General features: G+C 38.0%; 2 protein-coding genes across 5 annotated transcripts in view; both read left to right on the forward strand.

Moving 5' to 3' along the window:
* Nucleotides 1–1,994: 1,994 nt before the first annotated feature.
* On the forward strand, nucleotides 1,995–8,300 carry LOC134871511 (leukocyte cell-derived chemotaxin-2-like). Its single transcript, XM_063894228.1, has 6 exons — nucleotides 1,995–2,025; nucleotides 2,287–2,358; nucleotides 4,610–4,903; nucleotides 5,356–5,446; nucleotides 5,748–5,893; nucleotides 7,648–8,300. The coding sequence occupies exons 3-6, from the start codon at nucleotides 4,795–4,797 to the stop codon at nucleotides 7,812–7,814; spliced, it is 513 nt and encodes a 170-aa protein (XP_063750298.1). The 5' UTR covers nucleotides 1,995–2,025; nucleotides 2,287–2,358; nucleotides 4,610–4,794; the 3' UTR covers nucleotides 7,815–8,300.
* Nucleotides 8,301–9,181: 881 nt separating this feature from the next.
* The window catches only part of sh3pxd2b (SH3 and PX domains 2B), a 33,695-nt gene continuing 21,610 nt past the window's right edge, over nucleotides 9,182–21,266 (forward strand). For 2 of the 4 annotated variants that reach the window (XM_063895655.1, XM_063895656.1), the window contains exons 1-3: nucleotides 9,182–9,606; nucleotides 12,510–12,590; nucleotides 19,706–19,781. In XM_063895655.1, coding sequence (XP_063751725.1) covers nucleotides 9,535–9,606; nucleotides 12,510–12,590; nucleotides 19,706–19,781 — 229 coding nt within the window. In that variant the 5' untranslated portion in view covers nucleotides 9,182–9,534. The remainder of the gene's footprint in view (nucleotides 9,607–12,509; nucleotides 12,591–19,705; nucleotides 19,782–21,266) is intronic. The other 2 variants (XM_063895657.1, XM_063895658.1) reach the window with 1 other exon arrangement.

Here is a 21,266-nt window from a genome sequence, read left to right on the forward strand (position 1 = left end):
ACTCCTTCTCGTTGAAATGCCAGGACCAACAGAAAAGCTGGAGTGAAATGTCAGTCTTTTCCTCCCTGGAGTTTGAAGAATGTGGCGCGTGTTTCTATTTAGGTACCCATGTTTATCAAAGGGTTCTCAAAGAGTCAACACAAGCCTTTCTTATACCCAGAGTGTTTAGGATGCAGGCAGGCTGGCAAGAGCTTCCTCTGCTTCATTCTCGTATACTGTTTGTGTGGCTGGCTTTGTTATTAATTCCCATCTCGTTTTGTCTTTTAAGTTTTACTGCCAATTTCTCTCTACCTAATTTCCTCCTGCCCTTTTTTTCACTAACTTACTCTTCATTTTTTATTATTCTTCCCCTATTCTCTGTCATTTATAAGTCTCTTGCTCCCTAATTCCCTCCCTCCTTTTCAAATTCATAGCCATATGGTCCAGATATTTGATTATCAAAGCCTTCTGGCTGCAAAAGGCTCAACTCTCCAACGACCACTATTGAGCAGAGTCACTACACACATTACATTGTAATTCAGATAGAGTAACCAGCTCTGAATTAGAATAAAAGCCTTTCAATTCTGCAGTGACCTCATCTGCACCAAAATACATCAGTAGAGCAAGATACATCTTTCCATACAGATGAAGAGAAATTTGAATCACGGATCCAGAATCAAATAAGGCTTGATTTCTGGACAGTTTTATTTGTGAAACAGATTAAAAAAAGGGGCATAAGTAGGAATGTTTGATTGGCACATAATTAATAACTTCTATTATGAATAACATGAATCATCTTTATGCTCATGAAGCTAGTTTGTTCTTTGTCAGCTTTTTTGTACATCATTGTAAATGTATAATCTCTGAAATAAAGACACATTTTTACAGACTTTCACATTGTTAAACATTCCTACTCAGAAAGATGGCCTTCACACAGTTTCCCTCAAGCTTTTCGCTGGATTACCGTCTACATAACCTTGAGGAAATCTGATTTGCTGTCTTCGGGTTTTGCAGCTTATATACTGCTCAAAGCATGCTCTTTAATATCCTACACCCACATGCCTTTTTGCATTCATCCATGTACTTACTTTGCACTCCACTGGGAGGGGATCAAATTCAAACCATTGATTGACTTCCACTGCATTGTGTGAGTCCTTAAAGCTAATTATCTCATAATAAATGCCAGGCTCATGCATGGGGAACAATGATTTTTTTTTGTCTCATTAAGCGAAAGAAGCCAGGATTTGACAGCGTGAGGGCACACAGCGGTGAGACTTAACATTTCTATGCCTGCTGACTGCACTGCACATACTAATGGGTATATATGGAAGGCCATGAAAAGAGTCCCAGTATTAGTTCATGTTTACTGTAGAAATGCTGAATTGAAATATCAACATTTAAAAATACATATACTGATTTTTCAACATTCAACATGTTGTATTGCACCTTTGCTGCAGTTGACATCGTGCTTGCTGCCTGTATGTAACCATAATAGAGGCAGTAATTATATTTCTGGTTTAAAAATAAAGATTTGGTAAAAAAAGCCTTTCAATATGATGAACCATACTGATAATTCTACCCCTATTTCCCCCGTGCTCAGACCAGAAACATTTTAAAAAAAAATCTCAACTATACAATTTTTTTTAATGTTTTGACTGCTTCTTCACTAAGCAAAGTACTCAGTATGTGTCTCTACGGCCACCCAACTTGAAAACAATACCAACTGGTATCAACATTAAAATGAAATTTGTCAATGCTGCTGCTCAGTTGGTAATAACTCATTTCAGATAGATATTTTTACAACCTTTACTTCCAACTGCTTTTTTGAGTCCAATAACTAACCCTGTAACTTTCAGTATAGCAACAAAAGTCAATGAAGTCAGCCTTTTCCAGAAAGTAAAAGGATGTGTTTTCTGAAGGCCAATATCAATATTGACAGTGGGGGAACGTCCTGTGGTCCAGGGACTACAGCATCCACAGTGGGCTGGTTTTCCAACAGTCGCTGCTTTGTGTTTCTACTAACTGCGCCGGCAATACAGCTTCTCCGTAAGTCTTGTACTTTGATATTATTTTTCTTTCCCTAGAAAGATCGGTATTTAGACGGTTTTGGTATTCGGTTTGCTTCTGTTTGGCTTGAGATTATAGTTTTTCTATGAGTCAGTGTGCAAAATGACACTACATATTCTTAGGGTGAAATTTGATGCATGAATGAAACTCTTATATGCATATTAACCTATGGTTTACATGATAATGTCATTTTGCTGAATAAATAGACACTTTCTTCTGTTTTTCATTGTCTCTCTGCAGATTTTTGAGTTCTGACCTGATGATAGGTATGCTGTTGAGGGTCCTGTCTTATTGCGGCTCTGCTAGTATGCTGTAGGTATCCTGTGTTATGCAAAATCTACACTATACAAGTTTTAACATCCTGTAAACATAAACCTTTGGGGTGTCTGGGGCCTACTGCTGAAGTGACTGTGTGATGGTGAAAGAAGATTAGACATTTAAAGCATGATTGAATGCTTAATGCAACATTACATAATTGCTCCTAACTGCAAAGCTTAAGGCACAGTCTGAATCTGAGGGACTGTTGAGCAATATGAAAATGAGACCATCATCTTGTTGCAGAGATACAAAATGAATGCCCCATAGTGAAAACCACTGTCTCCAGTTCTCCAGTTTAATCTCCACAGAAATCTAAGTGTCAATTGATAGTGTTGCAGAATTACATGTGTCTCCGTTTGCTTTAATCTGTTCAGATAAGTTACTGTCTTTTTTTTTTTTTTACTTTACTGCCTTACTTTATTGCATTTCATATTTCATTACACTTAATATTTACCATGAAACTCAAAATAATTCTCCTATACTCTAAATTTGTTATTATTATTATTATTATTATTATTATTATTATTATTATTATTGTTATTTACCTTTTTCTAGTGAACATACAAATTGAAGAACACTTGAAAGAAGATGATGAAATTCATTATGACACTCAAAAAACGTTTCAGGATACATTTTGCTGAATCTATGGCTTAAATGCTGTGCGTAATTTTTAAGTTAATATGGTAGAAGAATTATAAGTATATTAATGTTGGCTGTGGCTTGTCACAGTGAACACAATAAGTAAGAACATAGTGTGTGTTGCCTGACAAGCACACTTTAACACAAAATATCATAAGAACATTCCAGATGTGGTTTTGTAAGTTAAAGTTTCGTCACCTTAAAGGTAAGGTAAGACTGGCTTGAATTCAGTGTATCTGCCTCCAAAGGATCTAACAACCATGCCAAACACCTTAGCAACCATCGTCAAAAATCGGCATCAGGTTTTCCTCATCTCAACAACATAATGTCACTCTAACGACCTGCTGCAACAGCAGTTCGGTATGTAGCACCATAGCACCCCCATAATATAGCAAACTCTGGAGTAATGCACTAACAACATAGCAAAACACCATCCTACTCCATGCTTACATTGCTCAAGCAACAGGCAGACTTACATTTTTGTCACAAAATACTTGCCAACTCCAATTTTAGGTCACATGCTGAGGAAAATTGCTTTTCTATGAGACAGCCAGCTATCGAGCCCGACAGTCTAGCTGCCATTAAGGTCGTCTTGTGATAAGCAGCTTCTTTCAATCACTGAGCCCAGCATGTGTTCCAGTGCCTGGGCAGCGTGATTGAACTATTTTTTTGTGGCTCTGAGGTTAATAGAGTTAATGAACATCAGAGACTCTTGCCTGGGCAGGATGATTAGTATTCTCCCAGAAAGAAAACACACCATGAATAACTGAACTATGACTTTCTCTATATGGACAAGTAACACAGTTCCCCATTTGCCCAGGCAGTGATGTATGACCAAAAAGTTTTGTAAAGTCTTACTTTTACTTTCTGCTTTCTTTATTAAATCTCAGGGTTTTATAGCATTTTGAAGCAATCGGCAATTGATATGACTGCTCTGAATTTATCAATTTTACTTCACCCATAGGGACATTATGAGAAATAGTAATTTAGTTTTTATTATTTTAATGTTTTTGATTGGTTTTTGAGCCCTGAAGTGAATTCATTCAACTTCAACTGACCTAACCACTTACATAATGTGTGATGACTGTAAATAGGTAAGAGGGTACACATATTTATATTTAATAGATAAATGTAATAAGTACAATAAATTAATATAGTCTGATAAAACAGAACAAAACTATATATAGCGTCCATGAAGGTTATAACAGTTCAGGTTTGGTTGCAACTATTTTAAAGAGGTGTGAATTCACAAGTATGATTATTTTGGAGGCTGCTGAATTGCATTGTGTTAACTGACAAGTGTTTCTTTCACTTGGTCCAACCCATTTAAATCAATAAGGGAAGGCTGAATAACATTATTCCTCTCTGTATGATGCAACACAGTTCAACAGCTCTGCAAACTTCTGAGAATACAATTATCTTAGTTCCTTTTAGATCTCAATTGATGATGATTTACCGGGCATTTCTTTATCAGTTTAAAATTTAGAACATGTACCAAATCCAATTCAATTCAAGGTTGAATTTTAAAGGAATGCCTTATCAAACCATATTCTTATTGTGAGTCCTCCCTCGTTAAGGTTCTTATTATCATTCATCTCTCTTAAAGGTTGTGCTTCAGAACTTGCAAAGAAGAAAGTAAAACAACTTCAAAACAACATTGACGAAACTAACATCAAAGTAAAGAGAAATTATATAATAGAAAATGACAGGAAACCTAAAGCTGTGGCTCAAGGAAAGAGGGCAAAAAAGACAGGAAGTGAGAATGCTTCTATTGGACCAAAAGCGGACATCATGTGCAGAAGGCTTGGAGGCATCTGCCAACCTAACCGTTACATCTGCCCCGGCCGATACCTGAAAGACAAGTGTTCAGGGGCCAGGATGCGGCAGTGCTGTATGCCAGGTATAGTGATAAAGTAACACATGAATGTATACACATCCCAACACATATGTACATACAACAAGGGCTAACACCTGAGAAATAGGCTACTTCAGAAATGTCTTTTATAGACAGTCGCACAACACACTAGTGTTTTCTTCTGCGAAGTTTGGGTGAAAAGGGTTGTGAGTTATGAAAATGTGTTATTGTGGGTTTGAGGCTAAATCAATGTCTGACACAACACAGGCTTTAAAAAACATCAATAAATTACATTAACGTGTTCTGCTGTAATTGGACTTGTTTCCTATGAATAGAACATGAGGTGACTCAGAAGATGTTAAAGCTGTTTTTCAAATATGACTGTTAGGCTTGCCCTTTTGGAATGAAATACAGAAACCTTTAACTATGCTTGATTCTGGAAAGAAAGTATTAGACTAACATGTTTTACCTACACTTTTTTTCACCTGTCTCTGTAGTTGGAGCCTGGAGTGTCCTCTGTGCTGGTCACCACAACAACAGAGTGAGGGCGTGTGATGCGCACGGCTGTGGAGCTTTCAATTCCCACAAGTGATTCTTCCTGATAAGATTCTGAGCTAAACCCTCAGAAGATTACTCATGCTGCAGCATCAAAGCTGATGAATTGATAATGCAGCATTTCTGATAACATCTATGATCATGATCTATTCTAAAGGGACTGGGAAGACTATAGTTATAGAGAAGATCTGTCCAACTTTCCCCCGTGATTTGGCAGACATGAACTGCATCCATAGAGAGACATATTAATTTATTTCCTTGAAATTTAACTAATTGAAATAGGCCCTGTTCAATGTCTGTGTAATTCCAATCTTTTCTCTTGCTGTTCTTACAGAGGTAATGACCTACATAAAGCAGTGGACCTGGTGTGTGAGGACTTTGGTATTATCAACGCTCCGTTCTCAGGCTCTTTGGCAGGTCCAGTTAGTCGGAAAGACCCTGCTGGGATTCAGTATGATGGGCTCAAACTTCTCAATGATGGTAAGGAGAACAAGATTTCAACAGCACTCAGAAAGTCAGTTCAACAAGCGAAATAGTCTTCCAAAGAATGTCAATCATATTAACCATGTTCAAATCAAAACTTTTAAGAACATATGTCCATGGAAAAACCCCAGCCCATTCATATTTAATAATGACTCTATAATAATTCAACAAGGCTAAGGAATATACAGCCACACAAGCTGCTGTGTGAGACTGTAGTGGTCACTGCAAAGAAAACCAAACTGTTAGATAACCCATGATGCTGTTTGATATAATATAAGGGGATCACTAAGGTCATTTTGATCTTTCTTAAAAAATCCTGGCAATCGACCTTATAACTTTGGAAATAATTTAGTTGAGAATTTTGATAAAAATTGCAGGTCACATTAGCTCAGTTTTGTGAAAATTCCATCTAAGAGTCAATCAAATGAGTAAAACCAGGTTTTATTCATCCATTGTAACCTTGTTCTGTTACCTCAGCAGGTAAATTCATGCCCCATGCATACTGTATTACATACTGAATTGGCCATAGCTAGGGCAAAAGTCAGTGTTATGTTTCTATGGTGGAGGCTTTAGGTTGGGATGAAAAGCAGGAGTAACTTGGATATAGAGGAATTAGTCGAGGTGTTGGAGAGGGGAGCTGGGACTCTATTGAACTCTTAGTAGCCTCTAACACCAAAACCCAGCTGCATGTGAAACTCCATCAAAGGCTGTTTATGAGTAATGACCCCCACTAAGGGCCATCATTACAGAACAAAGCAGTGCATCAGCGCTTGTGTGTTTGTGTCGGTGGAGCCTTGCAGAAGAGCGCACACATGCCTTGGCAGTGTAAAGTATGTTTGTGTCTGTGCATATCGGAGTGAGTTATTTTGAGAGGATCCTGAGCGGATAAGGCACTGGAGTGATGAGTAAACATCATTAGTCCTCATTCTGCCTCTACCTCTAATTGAACTGTAGCCTATTATCAGAAGAACACATGTACTGTCAGCTCCTTTCATCTCCGGGTAAAGCACAGACATGATTAGACATCACAGAGACACATTACCTTTCCATGGTACACACATTAATGCTGAGACAGTGATCATTGGGAGCTCGGAGGATTTAATGATGGTGTTACATTCTAGACTAGATACTTTTAGGATGTTTTTTTCTAAGGTAAAAGTGGCCAAAATGAGATGGTCCGGCCCATATACGTAAAAGTCTTAAATAATCAACTATATCTCCACATTACATATTTTTGGGATAGTTTAGAATATTATCAACACATATGCACTATAGCTTAGTACAAGTTGAATACATTAAATTAAGAGGGATTCATAGGTTTTAGGAAACATTTCATATTTGTCAGGTGGCCTAAGAACATTTTCACTTACATAGGTGTGCTATATATTCATACAGGTTGAATAGATGTAAGTGATGTATGTATCCCCTAGGTGAGGGGATGCTAAAAGTTGATTAACTCCTTTGCTTTTCTCAAACAAGCCCAATTATTTTCACAGAAAGCTTTCTACTGAGATGTTCTTTCAAATAATCTCTCTCATTTACCCTATAAAGTAAAGTAGCAAGAGAAACCAAATAAGACCCACCAAAAATACAAATATTTGTGTCAGTGAACTTAGCATCATCTCTTCATGCTACAAAAAGGTGAATGATTTCTTAAAGGTGAAAAAGGGCACAATCATAAATTAACAAATACATTTTAAATAGGTTCAAGCTGAAATAAGACGTTCATTTTTTGTTTCTATTTTATCCAGTGCACTGTGTGAAGATCTTCAACATCCGTCCTTACCGTTACATGGGCCCGGTGGTTCAGGGAGAAGCCTTGGGGTATCTGTTGCCGATGCAGGAACGCTTTTCCGGCATCACATCTCACCTGGAGCTGCAAATGTGTGACGGCACTGACCCTACTACTTTTATTTGACCTCTAACCCATGGGTGCAAACTACACAAGAGAACAAGGGAACTTGTTTCCTCTTAATTCATTAAGACATGAGCTACCATGATAACCTAATTTGTGTAATGTCCAGGGTCTCTAAAATATTGGCAATATGCTTTTTATGTTAGGCAGTTCTATTCTTTGCTTCTCCATAATTAGGGATTAAAGTTAGGATTATTGATCTATAATTCATGCATTATCCTCATCCAATCACACATTTTCAGGAAATTGCTAAAATTAAATTTTTGAAAGTGAGCTCCCCTCAAAGATATATATTTTACACATCGCTCTGACCTATTAATCATGTGCTGCCAATTTCAATTTTTAAAACTTTATACATCTGGCATAGAAGTTTTTATATTACATTTTATATCTACAGTATATCATGTTTATATTTATAAATGTAACTTAAAAAACGTAGTCTTGAATCATTTTTTCTTCTGCTTTCCTGCGGAGAAAATATTACCATCCTCAACAAGAACACTCATATAACCCCATATATGTAACCCCTTTGTATTTGAATGATGCAATAAATTCTGACTGTCATTTCTGTGTTTATTTAAAATATATATAGTTTAGTATATATATAAGTATATCTTAATGACTAGCCATACATATGTTTTTTTCTCAATATTTTTGAGTTGCTAGGGAAATTCTGGCAACTGACCTTTTATCTGTAATAAAGCCATCATTTTATAATAATCAGCTGATGGTACAGGAAGGGCTCTGCTGCCTCCGTTAGAGAACTGCCACATGTACAGTTTTAGTGTAATGAGTACTACACACCAAAAGATGGCGCTGTTATCTAAACCTTGGTGACTAGTCTTTCTAAAACCTGTCACCATGAGCCAGTTATCATTTTTTAAATTGTAGTACTTCATGATATTCATCGGGAAGAAATAATGACAACTATGTACTAACATGGCAAATATTTAGCACATTACAAGTTTATCATATTACAGTTTTATTAAATACATGTAGTGGAGTATAAGTACACTATGTATCTCTGAATTTTTGTGGGGTAGATGTACACCGTAGCAACCTCAACATTTTACTTAAATTGAGTGAATCTACTTAGTTACTACAAATACAACTACAGCATGTTGTATTTGTTACAATAGTCTTACAATATTTGCTAAATATTGTTCTTTATGTTTGTTTGAATGCACAATTAATACCAGAGCAAATTCCGGTGTCTGTGTAAACGTACTTTGTAATAAAACCGATTCTGATTCTGAAGTTGAACCCATGGATTGACCCCGAGGCTGAGTGATCTGCAGCTTGTGGTCTCGCTGCTGTGACGCTGGAGGGTTGGTCCATGGAGCTGACTGAAGCGTGCAGTTGCTCAAATGGGAGTGGGCGAGCTGGGATAGGCTGGGAGTTTGGTTGGAGCCGTCAGCGGGACGGGACAAGGCACAAGAAGGGGGGCAAACGAAGAACCGAGCGACTATTAACTTCTGCCTTCTCAGCAACAACAGATCCATTCGGCCTTCTGCCTTCTCAGCGGCTGAATGTTGGACAGGAAATTTGACGTAGACAGCCTAACGGAAAATACCATTTGTTGCATTCAGAGGTCCGGGTCTGAGCGACGCGGATGACAAAGAAGTGTCCCGGTGCAAACTTTCTCAACCGGGTTTGATCGCTGTTAAAAACCAACCGGGAATTCTGTTTTTCCTTTTATCGGAGGCGTCAAGAAGAGGACATCATGCCACGGCGCACGGTGCAAGAAGTAACGGTGCAAGATGTCCAGAAAAGGAGAAATCCGAACAAACACTACGTAAGCCTAAATTATTTATCACAACCACACCGCTATGCTGCCTAAAGTGAGCGACAGAAAGAGGTTATTTTGCTGCTTTTCTCCTTTCCTATCGGGTTGAGTAAAAACAAAGAGAGTGTCAAATTACAGTTTACCAAGCCAGCCGAATGGATCTGTTGTTTAATCTTTAGACAATTCATGGATTCATATGAAAACACCATAATCACTGGGTAAACAGACGTGTTAAATACAACCTGTAAGACATTTTATCAAGTTTGACAGTCGTTAACATTAGTCTTGCTTTTAGTTTGGGCTTTTTTTTCAAATTGACATTTATCTTACATCTAGTGAAGAGTTTACCACCTCTTTGTGTGAGTTTGAAATGTAACCAGCAACTTCTTATTTCAGGACTTGTAATCAGTGATGTGGTTTTGGGTAACGTTAAACTCATGTGACATTTGACCCTCTCAGAGTCTTGCATGCATTCAATTAACTATCAACATTTCAGTAGCCACATGTTTGTATCTGAATGTAGGTATTGTAATAATTCTACCAGAGTCTGCATTCTCAACACAACTATTTCTAGTAATCATATGACTGCTGCCACTTGTGTGCCATCAGAAAACATGTTAATAGGCAAACCAGTCCAGTCCACAAAACATCCAGATTAATCCCCATGAGTTTAAATTCAGCAACAGCTTTGTCATGCCTCAGGTACCTCGAATTTACTCCAAAAAACCTGCCTTCAGGCACTTGCAAACCAGGAAGTAGGCTAACAGAGTGTCTTAGGTCATCACAGTGAACACAAAGCAATGTTTGAAAAAGGGTCGGGCCTAAATTACAAACCATATGCCATGTGGCATTTGTCGTTTTATTACCTCAGTGTTACAGTGCAGTATGCTGTATTGCACTTTTAATTGTATGTCTGTTTTAGGTCTTTACTTACATAGGACATGTATGCTAGTCACTTTTATTGATACTTGTGAAGCTTTCTGGTTTGGATGTTTTCCAAGTTTAATTCTTGAAACTTTCAAACTTTCACAATGTGTTTTCAGTTTATTAAGTTAATTGTTACAATGCTGCCCTTCCATGTCTTTTTTAGTGTTCAGTTGTACTTAGCTCCACCCTCACATGCCTCTTATGGTTCCAAAATACCAAAATGGCGAAGACCAATACGCCAAACACGGTGACTATGTCAAATTATTATACACAGGCTATGGTTCTTCTCCCAAAACTGTGTGTGGGGGCACAAGAAGAAAGTACAATAAAAGTATGCCGATAATTTTCCTGTTTCAACAGTTGTTCCCCATTGGAACTGCAACTCCAATTGTGTGGGAGACAAAAATGTCTAAAAGACAAAGACCCACTTCTTGCTCCCTGCAATTTTGAAACAATAGTTGTCTCATTGTTTTGGTGTTTATGTGGGTGAATTTGTCTGCAGAAGTGCACACAGTTAGTTTGAAGTAACACACATGACATCAGATCTAGAGGGCCAAACGTGTGAGCCACTGCCAAGGACATAGCAGGTGTTAGTGTTATTTCCTTTTGCATGGGGTGTGCACGTGTGTTCTGTATTGCATGTGTGGGTTTGCATCCATATATGTGTGAAAATGATCCCTTATACCGCTGTGAGTATTAGTGGTCAAGGACACAGAGTTCTCGAGGTCCTGTGTCCCTCCATCTGTCTGTTTGCTCTATGGTGCAGCCCATGTTGTTTTCTGCTTCTGGTTCTCTCTACACACATGCAGGCGGGACATTTTAAATCTTCCAGAAGCCTGGCGGTGCGGTTAAGTGTACAAAAAGCAGCTTATAGCTCTTCTGCTCATCAGAGTTGAACCAACTATATAGAAAGGAAAATGCCTGAAAAGCATATTCCTAAGAGACATACAGATAAACATATTAGCATTTCCTTTCCAGTATTAGTATTTTATTGGCCAGAGGCCGTTTTTATAGTTTAGGTTATAGCCGCTTCTTTCTTTGACAGAGCTATGGCTTTATTTTTCCATTTTACGTGTACTGGTAGATTAGAGAGCCTTTTTTATAATTGTATATAATGTACCAAGGATACCTTTTTTGTATACAATTGTTGTCGCTCTTGTGTATCAAACTGTTTTAGCCACAAAAATACCCTTGAAATATTAATTGTGCTAATTCTGGATAAAGATTTCTCCATTGGCTTAAGTTTACACACACCAATACATAATTATTGATTTAATGAAGACAGGCTTCCTGCTGGTCTGCATAGCTTATGGACATATCTAACAAAAGTGCCCTGAAAGAGAGATCGCAAGGCCAGAAATGGTCCAGGAGTGGGGCCAACAAAATTCAGCCAGACACAGCAAGCCACCAGGGAGTTTCCAATCACCTCTCTGCTTCTCTTCACTTCTTCTTTGGAAATCAAAATAAAGAACTGTGTCTGTTCCCTGTGGACTGCAATGATTACGCTAGATGTTTTTGGTCCGATACTTAGTTTAACCTGGTATACTGTTGTTAATAGTATAAGGCAGATGGAATTTGCACTTGCACATGTACATTTACACAAAATAACTGTTTTAATTGACTAAATGCCACAAAGGTAACGACAACTATGACTGTATCCCAGTGGAGTTGAGGCACTTTTCAATGTACCACAACATTTGCAATATTGAACGTAAGGAACATTTTAAACTGCTGCATCTAGGACAAGGACTTCCTCTTCAGCAGGAAGTGACATGCATAGGGAAATGAAATAATCGGATATCCCAGATGCCTTTATGGGAACAGATGTTGATAATGACTGCAGCCTTTCATCACGCCATCCACTCAATTACTGGCACCATGAGTCAAGAGTGAGGCTCCAGGGGGTTTGGATTGTCAAGTGGTTGACAATAATAGCTCTCTGTTAGTTTAAATGTTCCACTCATTTGTCTCTTTTGTTTTTACAGGTTTACATCATCAAAGTGTCTTGGAGCGATGGCAGTACAGAAAGCATTTACAGGCGCTACAGCAAGTTCTTTGACCTCCAGGTGAGTAAGAGAGCATGTGTCACTGTTTGGCAGTGTGTCTTGGTATGCTATTGGCTGTACTCATGTGTGGTGTTGCATGTATTAGGATAAGGAGACAAGTTCTATCCCTCCCATCATTGAAGTCTTGCATAAAACATGAAGTGAATAGAGGTACTTTTTACATACAACACTGTCCCCATGTAGACCTAGTGCTGGTAGCCAAGCTATCCCTGCTCCACCCTAACAACACTGGTAATTATATTGTGCGAGAGGAGTCGGAAAATGTCCCAATGAAGTTAATAGAGGACAGTGATGAATGTGTCCACCGCACTGATGACCACAGAAATGTCTGAATCATTTTCGAACGTCACGCTGGCAGTGTGTTTTGCACAAGGAGGGAATCTCATTAGTATACTAGTTTCCCTTCCTTTTTCATAGGTAATGTATGTGAGACCCTGGCAACATCTAAGCTTAGAGAACGTAGACTTCAGGAAACCCAGAAAGGCAACTTAATGAGCTCAAAGTCAATAAAGGCAAAGCATACTGTCAAGCCTAATTGGATTAAATTCCTTTTAATTGATTAGGATGGTCAAAGCATGAGCAATGAATTTGAGAATTACAATGGTCTTTCCTAGATTTTTCTGAAGCTGCAAGTGTTATGTTAACCAGAGGAATATAAACGGTTTCATTACTAATGTCAATACATTTTGACTTAAGACTTCTGAAGCTGCCAACAGTCTTACTTATACATCAGCTGATACCACACTCATGATTATTTTTTCCATTCTAGCATCTATCGATTGTTGAAATCATGTTAAGTGCTGTAATGTGCTCTATAATGATACACATGTAAGAGGTATTAAATCATCAATGCCCATTGTTGAAGTACTTTCAATCAGTAAGACATGGCCCAAGAATGAAAGAACTTGTTTCATGTTAGACAACAACCATGACCAATTGAAAATGTGGGACTTTTGGGCTGGAATTTAGGCAGAATTTATGTTGTTGTAACATTTGCCATAGGCTTATGTATCATTTTTTCAATTGGTAATTCAATCAATTTGTTCCAGTCGTACTGCTGCTTTGCTTTTGATGTCTCTGGCTCAATAAGAGGGATTTAAGACTCTGGTAAGATATAAGATGAGAAGATTGGTAAACCTTTGAGTAAATGGAGGAGATTGCCTCCAAACATCAATGAGAGTGAAGCTTTCTTTGCAAGTGCTGGAAATTGAGACTTGAAGCCAGAAATCAAAGCAGCTAATAAAGAATTTCTGCTTCAGAATGGATCAATGACCGTACATGTTGCCACTTTTGTGAGACGTGTCACCTATTACTATTAATAATATCATTCCATGTTTGTTTCATCCATACTACCAGTGCAAATGACTAGTTGCGCTTGGCCTATTACACATCAACAGCATCGAATCAATGGCATTGAACCAAATGACCATATGTGACATATTTTCAGCAGGGGCATTCCCCACTGTTGTTCATCCTACCATGCTATGCAGCTGCTCCCTGTAGAGCTGACAGCCTGTGGGTGGGCTCTCACCAGTGAGGGAATTGTAGATAAACCCAATTGCAGAGAATACAAGCCAATCTCTTATCTCGTGTTAGATTTGGGATGACATTTTCTAAGCCACCTTGAGGATATTTCTTTCAGAAAAGTGGCCTGTTGAAATCCTCAACATGTCTTCAGCTTCTTCACAATAATGAAGGGATTTCTTTTTCAGAAATTTAATATTTCGTCATTTTGACTGGCTCAATGTGTTCTATTACGAGGAATAAGGAAGTGGTTTGACATCATCAGCCGTCACCCCAATAAGCAACCTGAGTCATTCAGCTACTCCTGTTACCATTTTGTCATTTCCTGTCCTCCTGATCGCATTTCCCGTCTTCTCTGGTCATCTCTGATTCTGTGTCTATATGCTGTTTACGATTTCAATCGTCATATGGAAACCTCAGAGCCTGACAGGAAGTGTTATTCACCACATCCCGTCAACACAGCTGGACAAAGCAGCTTCAACCATGCTGCAACATGTGCTTTTTATGTGATCACTGACTCAGCATGCGTTTATGCACTCAGTCTGAATTTAATAGTATTTTTGCAAGGGAGTCTTTACTCTGTCTGCATTTTCCATACATTCACAAGCATATTTAGATTTTGATGGCATGATATTAGTTTTATAAAAAGATCAAAGTTGGATGAGGCAGAGTGTCCTTTACCATTTCAAAACAATCTACAAGCAGATTATACATGTCTAGATATATTCTTAGAGTAATCAGTCAGACACTCCTATCACCCAAAACATTTTTACTAATTCACTCACACCTTTTTCCTGCAACATCAATATATATGTCTTAATGTAGCTGCTACCCTTAAATAGCATCAGGGAGTTAGGTATGTGGTAGGAAAGATAGATTTCCCGCTTGTATGCATAAATGTCTTTAATGCAAAGTGTGTGTGCAGTCGTCCAAGCTTTTCAATATTGAGATAATGAATTAAGCACTGAGCTTTTTTAACATAGAAACGGTGAAGTCTTTTTTTCTTCCAAGTTTCAGTGTGGTCAATTTTGAACAAAAACAGACTCTGCTGTTGCTTAAGAAAGATGGAAAGTGCAGAGATTTTTTTGCCAAGGGTTTATCAATTTTATTTCCATGTCGCTAAGAATAGTTTCCATGCTGCACACGTGTCCACTCCACTTCACAGGCTTAGTCTTCTAGCAGTCACTTTGGATAAAGGGTAGTTTTTGATTTTCAGCTGTATGAAAAAATCCAATATATTGCTACTTTCTTATTCAGGGCTCCACAGCTGTGACATATTTCCATCTGCAATAATAAAGTAACAAAACATATGAAAGGGCGTCGGCCATTTTGCTCGAACCATGGGGATGCTTTTTGGACTCATTCCATCAAGCAGCAACAATGTGCTCCTTTCCTTCTTGTACACATTTTCAGCCCTTTTCAGAGTAAGATGTACATTATGTATCCTAGGAGCATTTTTTTGTTCCAGTAACCATAACCCAAAACATGGGGTATTTTTTATTGAGAGAACGTTAAAATATAGGTATTTTTCTGAAGTTCTCTTAAGAGTGCTTGTGTGAAGTAGGTGGTCGGGACTGAATATCGTGAGATAAATATTCTGAATTGAGTTACTGTGGACAAAAAAAAAACGCACAGATTAAATCAATGCTCTTCTTTACAACTGCAGGGATAATGTCAAAGCAAGCAACTAATATGCCTATTTGAAAATGCAGAAATTGGCTAAGTATATTGTTCCAGTGTTTGTGTTCTTTCCAGTAAATCTGACTGAGTAGCCACAACCCGCCTATGTATGACACAACTGTCGTGGCAGGAAATATATCCTTTAACCAATTAATAAGTTATGCCCACCCTTATTAAGTAAACAGGGAGTCTATTTTCAAATTGAGAATCCAGGGTCAAGTGAGTTTATTTGAACTTGTGTACTTGAGAAACACTCAACTACAACTAGACCCTTGAGGAGTCCTGTTAAGCTGACCTTTGGCTGTGACCTCTGGAGGTGGCTATCTAAAGAGAACAGCCCTACAATGAATTACTATGAGTACAATTACTATTTGCTAATATTAGTATATAGTATTCGTAAAAGTAAAGAAATATGTTTATCAGTATAACCATGGGACAATGAGGTCTAATGCATATTAAAGATGCCACTCATTGGTGGACTACCAACTTAGCCTTCCATTAATGAGAGGTACTGCATAACTGTATGGTTGTCTGCAAAGGGTTAATAAAAAGACTTCAGCATGAATGTACAGTGGACTGGGTGAAAGCTTCAGAGGACTACTGAGATAGGCATGTTCCAAAGAGAGCAGCCATTGTTCTTTGGCTTTTTATACTCTCATTAATTGTTGTCTTGTTCGTCTTAGATCTTCTTTACTACGCTTTTATATGAAGACTTATGATGTGGTTTAAGCGGATATAGACAAATTAAATCCCCCTCGGAAGATTACGTTCTTTGAATCGGCAAGAAGTTCGTAAATAAACAATGTTTACAGCATTACTGGGAAAATGAATAACCTAATAAAGTGATAATGAAAAGGTTTTTCCTTCTTCCTTACATCCCTGCCCTTGGTTTGTTGGTCTAACTACAGTTAAAAAATAATTACAATCAATCTATTACTAAAGTGTCCCAGTCTCTACTCTACATTTAAAAAAAAAAATGTTTATTAGTCCCAGAATCAACATTACAGCACATTTAAGGGTGGATTTATATTATGTAGGATTCACTCCCCTACTGCTTGTTTGTGTAAATACAATAGAGTCGACTTTCTCATATGTTAACGTTAATGTTTGGAGAAAATGTCAAGAATAACTCGGTTGCCTTAACAGTTTATCTTCAAGTGTATTCACATTTTTTTTTCCATTTCCATGGCAGATGATAGCTTTGCTGAATATTGACTTTGGGAAATAGATATCTTTCAAGCTGTTTTTTTTTGTATAAAAACAATATCTCGTCATCAGGCCATGGTGAAGGAGAGAATGGGTCCATGAGTCAGTGGTACTTCCAAATAAATGAGATTTTGGTTTTGTGTTTAATGACAGTTTCATATATTCTGACAACATTGGCATACTTACAGAGATATGTCCAGAGCTGATGAGTTCATAGACTCATGTTATCATTTAATATAATCAGTGTGTGATGTCCACACATGACTATAGTACTAATGTGGCATGCTTCTTCCTCTGAAATGAACCCAGCAGGATACACTCTACCATAACATACTTCAGAGTAGCCTTGGAACGTCATGTGGAGCTTGACTACACTGCACCTTGGCCTGTCATCCTGCCTGTAAAGCGTGAATATTTGATGTTGGGCACATGATGTCACTGGTATTTTGAAGGGACGTCTTTACTCTCTCCAGATGCCTTTTCTTGTTTGAGTGGCTCTGATTACAGAGTAGATACAAGGTTTAGAGTAGACACAGAGACTGGGTGTGTGCACTCAGTCAGACACATGGGAACAATTACAGTGTGTGGGGTATTGGCTCTTCTGTCTCTGTCTGCCCATCTTTTTTCTCATACTGTCTCTCTTTTACTGTGTCAATGATGAAGCATCTGACTTTTAAGACGAGCAGATTGTTGCTTTGTTAGTTTGGTACTTGTTTTTGTCCTTTTCCAAATTCTTTATTTGCCTCTGCTGTATCTCAACAACCCAAACAAAGTGGACTGACTCACCTGTTTTTGGTCTTGCTTTAGCAGACAAAAAGGATTCCAGGCTCACTCTGTTGCCCTCTATTCTTTTCAATGTTTTTGTCTTACATAGCCAAAGACAAGTAGTTGCAATGCAATTATATTCTCAATCGTTTTTTACAGCACAATCCAGGATTAAGTTGTGATTCATGTTATTGGTTTGAGTTTGTATGATATCCAAATAATGCCAAAGCTCATGTGTCTGTAATATGAAAGCTAAGAAACAATAAACTGCGTAGTATTATTGTTTGGCCAAAAAAGCCATATCAAAGGTCACCTATAGTAAGAAGAATCTGTTGGGTTCAAAACAATGTTAAGTAAATGTTAGCATTCAAAAGCAGTTTGCTTTTCTTAGCTTTTCATTCACATCCCCTTACATCTATTCTTGTTGTGAAGGACCGAAACACAGTTGCAGTGTCAAAGAGATATTCTGTCTCTCCTCAAAATAGAACATAATCAAGTCCTGTCTATTTCAGTGATCAGATGCTGCTTTATATTTATGCCACTCTTTGTTTATGGCAACAATGTCTCTTTGGCACCAGACCAGACTGACACAGTCTATAACAAGTAATATAAAATACTATTTGGCACTTGTCTCTGCCTTTCCCATAACCTCTCTATCATATCACCTCATATTATAGCCCCCCCCTGTCTCTGTGTTAGTATTGGCACAATAGACTTAGGGTATATATTACAATGATACTTATTGTAGAAACCACATGATTGTTACACAAGTAATATAAAAATTAGCACTAGTATCGGGGCATTTTTTAAATCAAAGACATCCCAAACATAACTTCGATGAATAAGTAAAGCACTACGCAATTGTTCCATATTTCACCAACATGTTTAAAATTGGATTTGAGAGTGGGTGGCTCTGGGCAGATGATTAGTAAGTGGACATTTTGAGTCAGTTGTATTTCCTTTTGACATCAACCTTGATGCTACTCATTGTCAAATACGGGTTGAGTGGGATTGCCAAACCATATACAGATCTGCCCTACGTAACACATCAGAAGGCAAAAGTATTTTGGTATAAAACAGAAAGCCCAGAAAAGACAAATTATGGAAATAAGTTTACAATTAGGAATGAGATGGGCTGTTATAAAGAAATACATTTCTTCATAATAACTCTTTTTTTTATCTTAATGATAGCAATTGTATTGGCACCTCTGAGAATTAGCCATTGAGGGAAAACAAACCAAAGCATTAATTCTAGAAAATTCCTGTTGGGTATTTCCAGTGTTGCATTGTCTAGGAATAAGTGTTTCTTAACAGTCAATATACAGTGATATTTTGACGAATGCAAAAATCCCTGATTTGGTTATTTAAAAGCAAGTTTGTTCTGACATGTAAAAGCCTCTACGGAGCTCAGCCTTGATAGATATCATTTAAACGGGACCACAGACAGAAAAGGTATTGTTCTCAGTATGTGACCTGTCATGTGGCCAGTATAGTGTAACAGAGGGAGAAAGGAAAAATGTGTGGAAGCAGAAACAAAAGAGTGACTATCAAAGGCAGTGAATGTTAAAGAGAAGGAACAGAATCAAGAGAAGTGTTGATCAGCAGATCTGAAGAATTTGTGCTCACTAGCCTTTGAAAATCATGGAAAAAAAGTGTTCCACTATGTCACTGGTGCCTTCGCTGCTAACAGCCCCTTTGCTGCAACAACATATAAAGTAGAGGGGGAAACCATACCATCTGCTCAGGACATTGCTAATCATTGGCAGACCTTCCTTTATTGGCTGAATTCCTTATAGGAACTGCTGATTTGTAAAAATGTGAACCTTTCCTCTCCAGCCTCAGCTATCCTATTGTGTGAAATGTAAAGGGCCTGTTTATGCATATGCGTGACTGTAAATGCTTTGAGCGCTAATAAATCTTAATTAACTTTGGTGTTTCAGATGGAATTGCTGGACAAATTCCCGGTGGAAGGAGGCCAAAAAGACCCTAAGCGCAGGATCATTCCATTCCTACCAGGTAAGAGTTAAACACACAGTGTCGCCCAAGGCCCTTCCACACAGAAAAATGCATGCATGCACTCACAACACTGTGGCTTGTGGATAAAAGAAAAGAAGAGAAACACCAAACAATCACTCATCAGAGCTTCTAAAATATGACAATTTGTTGTTTTATTTGTATCAAAACATTTGAAGTTTTGGACTGTAACTAAGACAAACAGTGATTCAAATGATCTGGAATATGTGTAATGAAAACAGTTTTTCTTGGCACATTATGTTGCAAATATGCACAAGACAATACTCAAAGAAGAGTGACCTCATGTTTTATCTCATAAATCACTCTGTATTTACCCCTCCCTGTATTGTGTCTTTGTCCCATCGCTGCTCATTTTTTATTCTCCATGTGCACACAATGGGTTAAGATTTGTACAATGATGATTCACTGTGATTCTGGCTGTGAATGGATTGAGAAAAGCTGTACTTTTTGAACACAAAAGAACCAACTAGAAAAATATGCTACAGCCATATTCTTTTGAATCAAAAGAATATGTGTATCGTCTACTCACTTTCAGCTGACTCAGCATATTGCCCATGGACATATTCAACTATTTTATAAACTAGTTTGACACCTAGGGTAAATACTGTTCCTGTGACCGTTAAAGTAAATGGTTACAATGCATAACACTAATTATGAGATGTTATCTTCCTCAGCTGAACCAATGTCCATTGTCATCTGATCTGACTGACCAGTATAATGCTTTCATAATTTTAGTTTCCATCACTCTCCAACAAGTACACTTGGCCAACCATGTGTGTTTGGAATAAAGGCTTCGGGTGTGCTAGTCCAACTTTTGAAATAGTTGAGGATTGAGATCCTGCTGAAAGTAATCCTTTATGAGAGTTTGGAAGAAAGCCTCACCCTAAGACCCCACCCACATCTCCCCAACCAGGCGGGTGGGGGGGATAGGATTTTTTTTTTTGTGGCCACGCAGGTCTGGAACTCATTGAGAGAATGCACACACACACACACACACACACACACACACACACACACACACACACACACACACACACACACACACACACACACACACACACCAGCAGACTGTTTGATGGACTCTGAGTAGGAGGAGGGGAAGAGAGATAGATTACCTCAGCTTTTCATACCATCTCGTGCTATCCCTTCATACAGTCAGATGAAGCATATTGGCCATGGATAGTATTTTGAATTCTGATCTTCATTTGTTCCTATGTTTACCCATTTTAGTCCTTAAAATTAAAAATGTTCCAATGACAATCTCTGTCTACTTCGAGTGAAGCTATGATTGTGGGGAGAGGCTTATACTTCTAGGCTTTGATCGTCTATAAACAAAGAAGTTAAAGACTATAAATGGTGCCCTGTAAGAATGCCATTAAACAGTTATTTGGTGACACAATGTGTGATGTACAATGTTTATGCTTATTGCCTGAATTAATTGAGGTTTAACAGAATGATCATTACTAG

Source organism: Eleginops maclovinus, chromosome 11 (genome assembly GCF_036324505.1).
Source record: "Eleginops maclovinus isolate JMC-PN-2008 ecotype Puerto Natales chromosome 11, JC_Emac_rtc_rv5, whole genome shotgun sequence".
Lineage (NCBI taxonomy): Eukaryota > Metazoa > Chordata > Actinopteri > Perciformes > Eleginopidae > Eleginops > Eleginops maclovinus.

What these genes read in the sequence shown, in the direction of transcription:
- LOC134871511 (XM_063894228.1), top strand. Translation starts at nt 4,795, where the DNA reads ATGTGCAGAAGGCTTGGAGGCATCTGCCAACCTAACCGTTACATCTGC. An exon ending in GGAGCTTTCAATTCCCACAA is followed by an intron (nt 5,447 to 5,747) that starts GTGATTCTTCCT and finishes CTGTTCTTACAG; the next exon opens with AGGTAATGACCTACATAAAG. An exon ending in GCTCAAACTTCTCAATGATG is followed by an intron (nt 5,894 to 7,647) that starts GTAAGGAGAACA and finishes TATTTTATCCAG; the next exon opens with TGCACTGTGTGAAGATCTTC.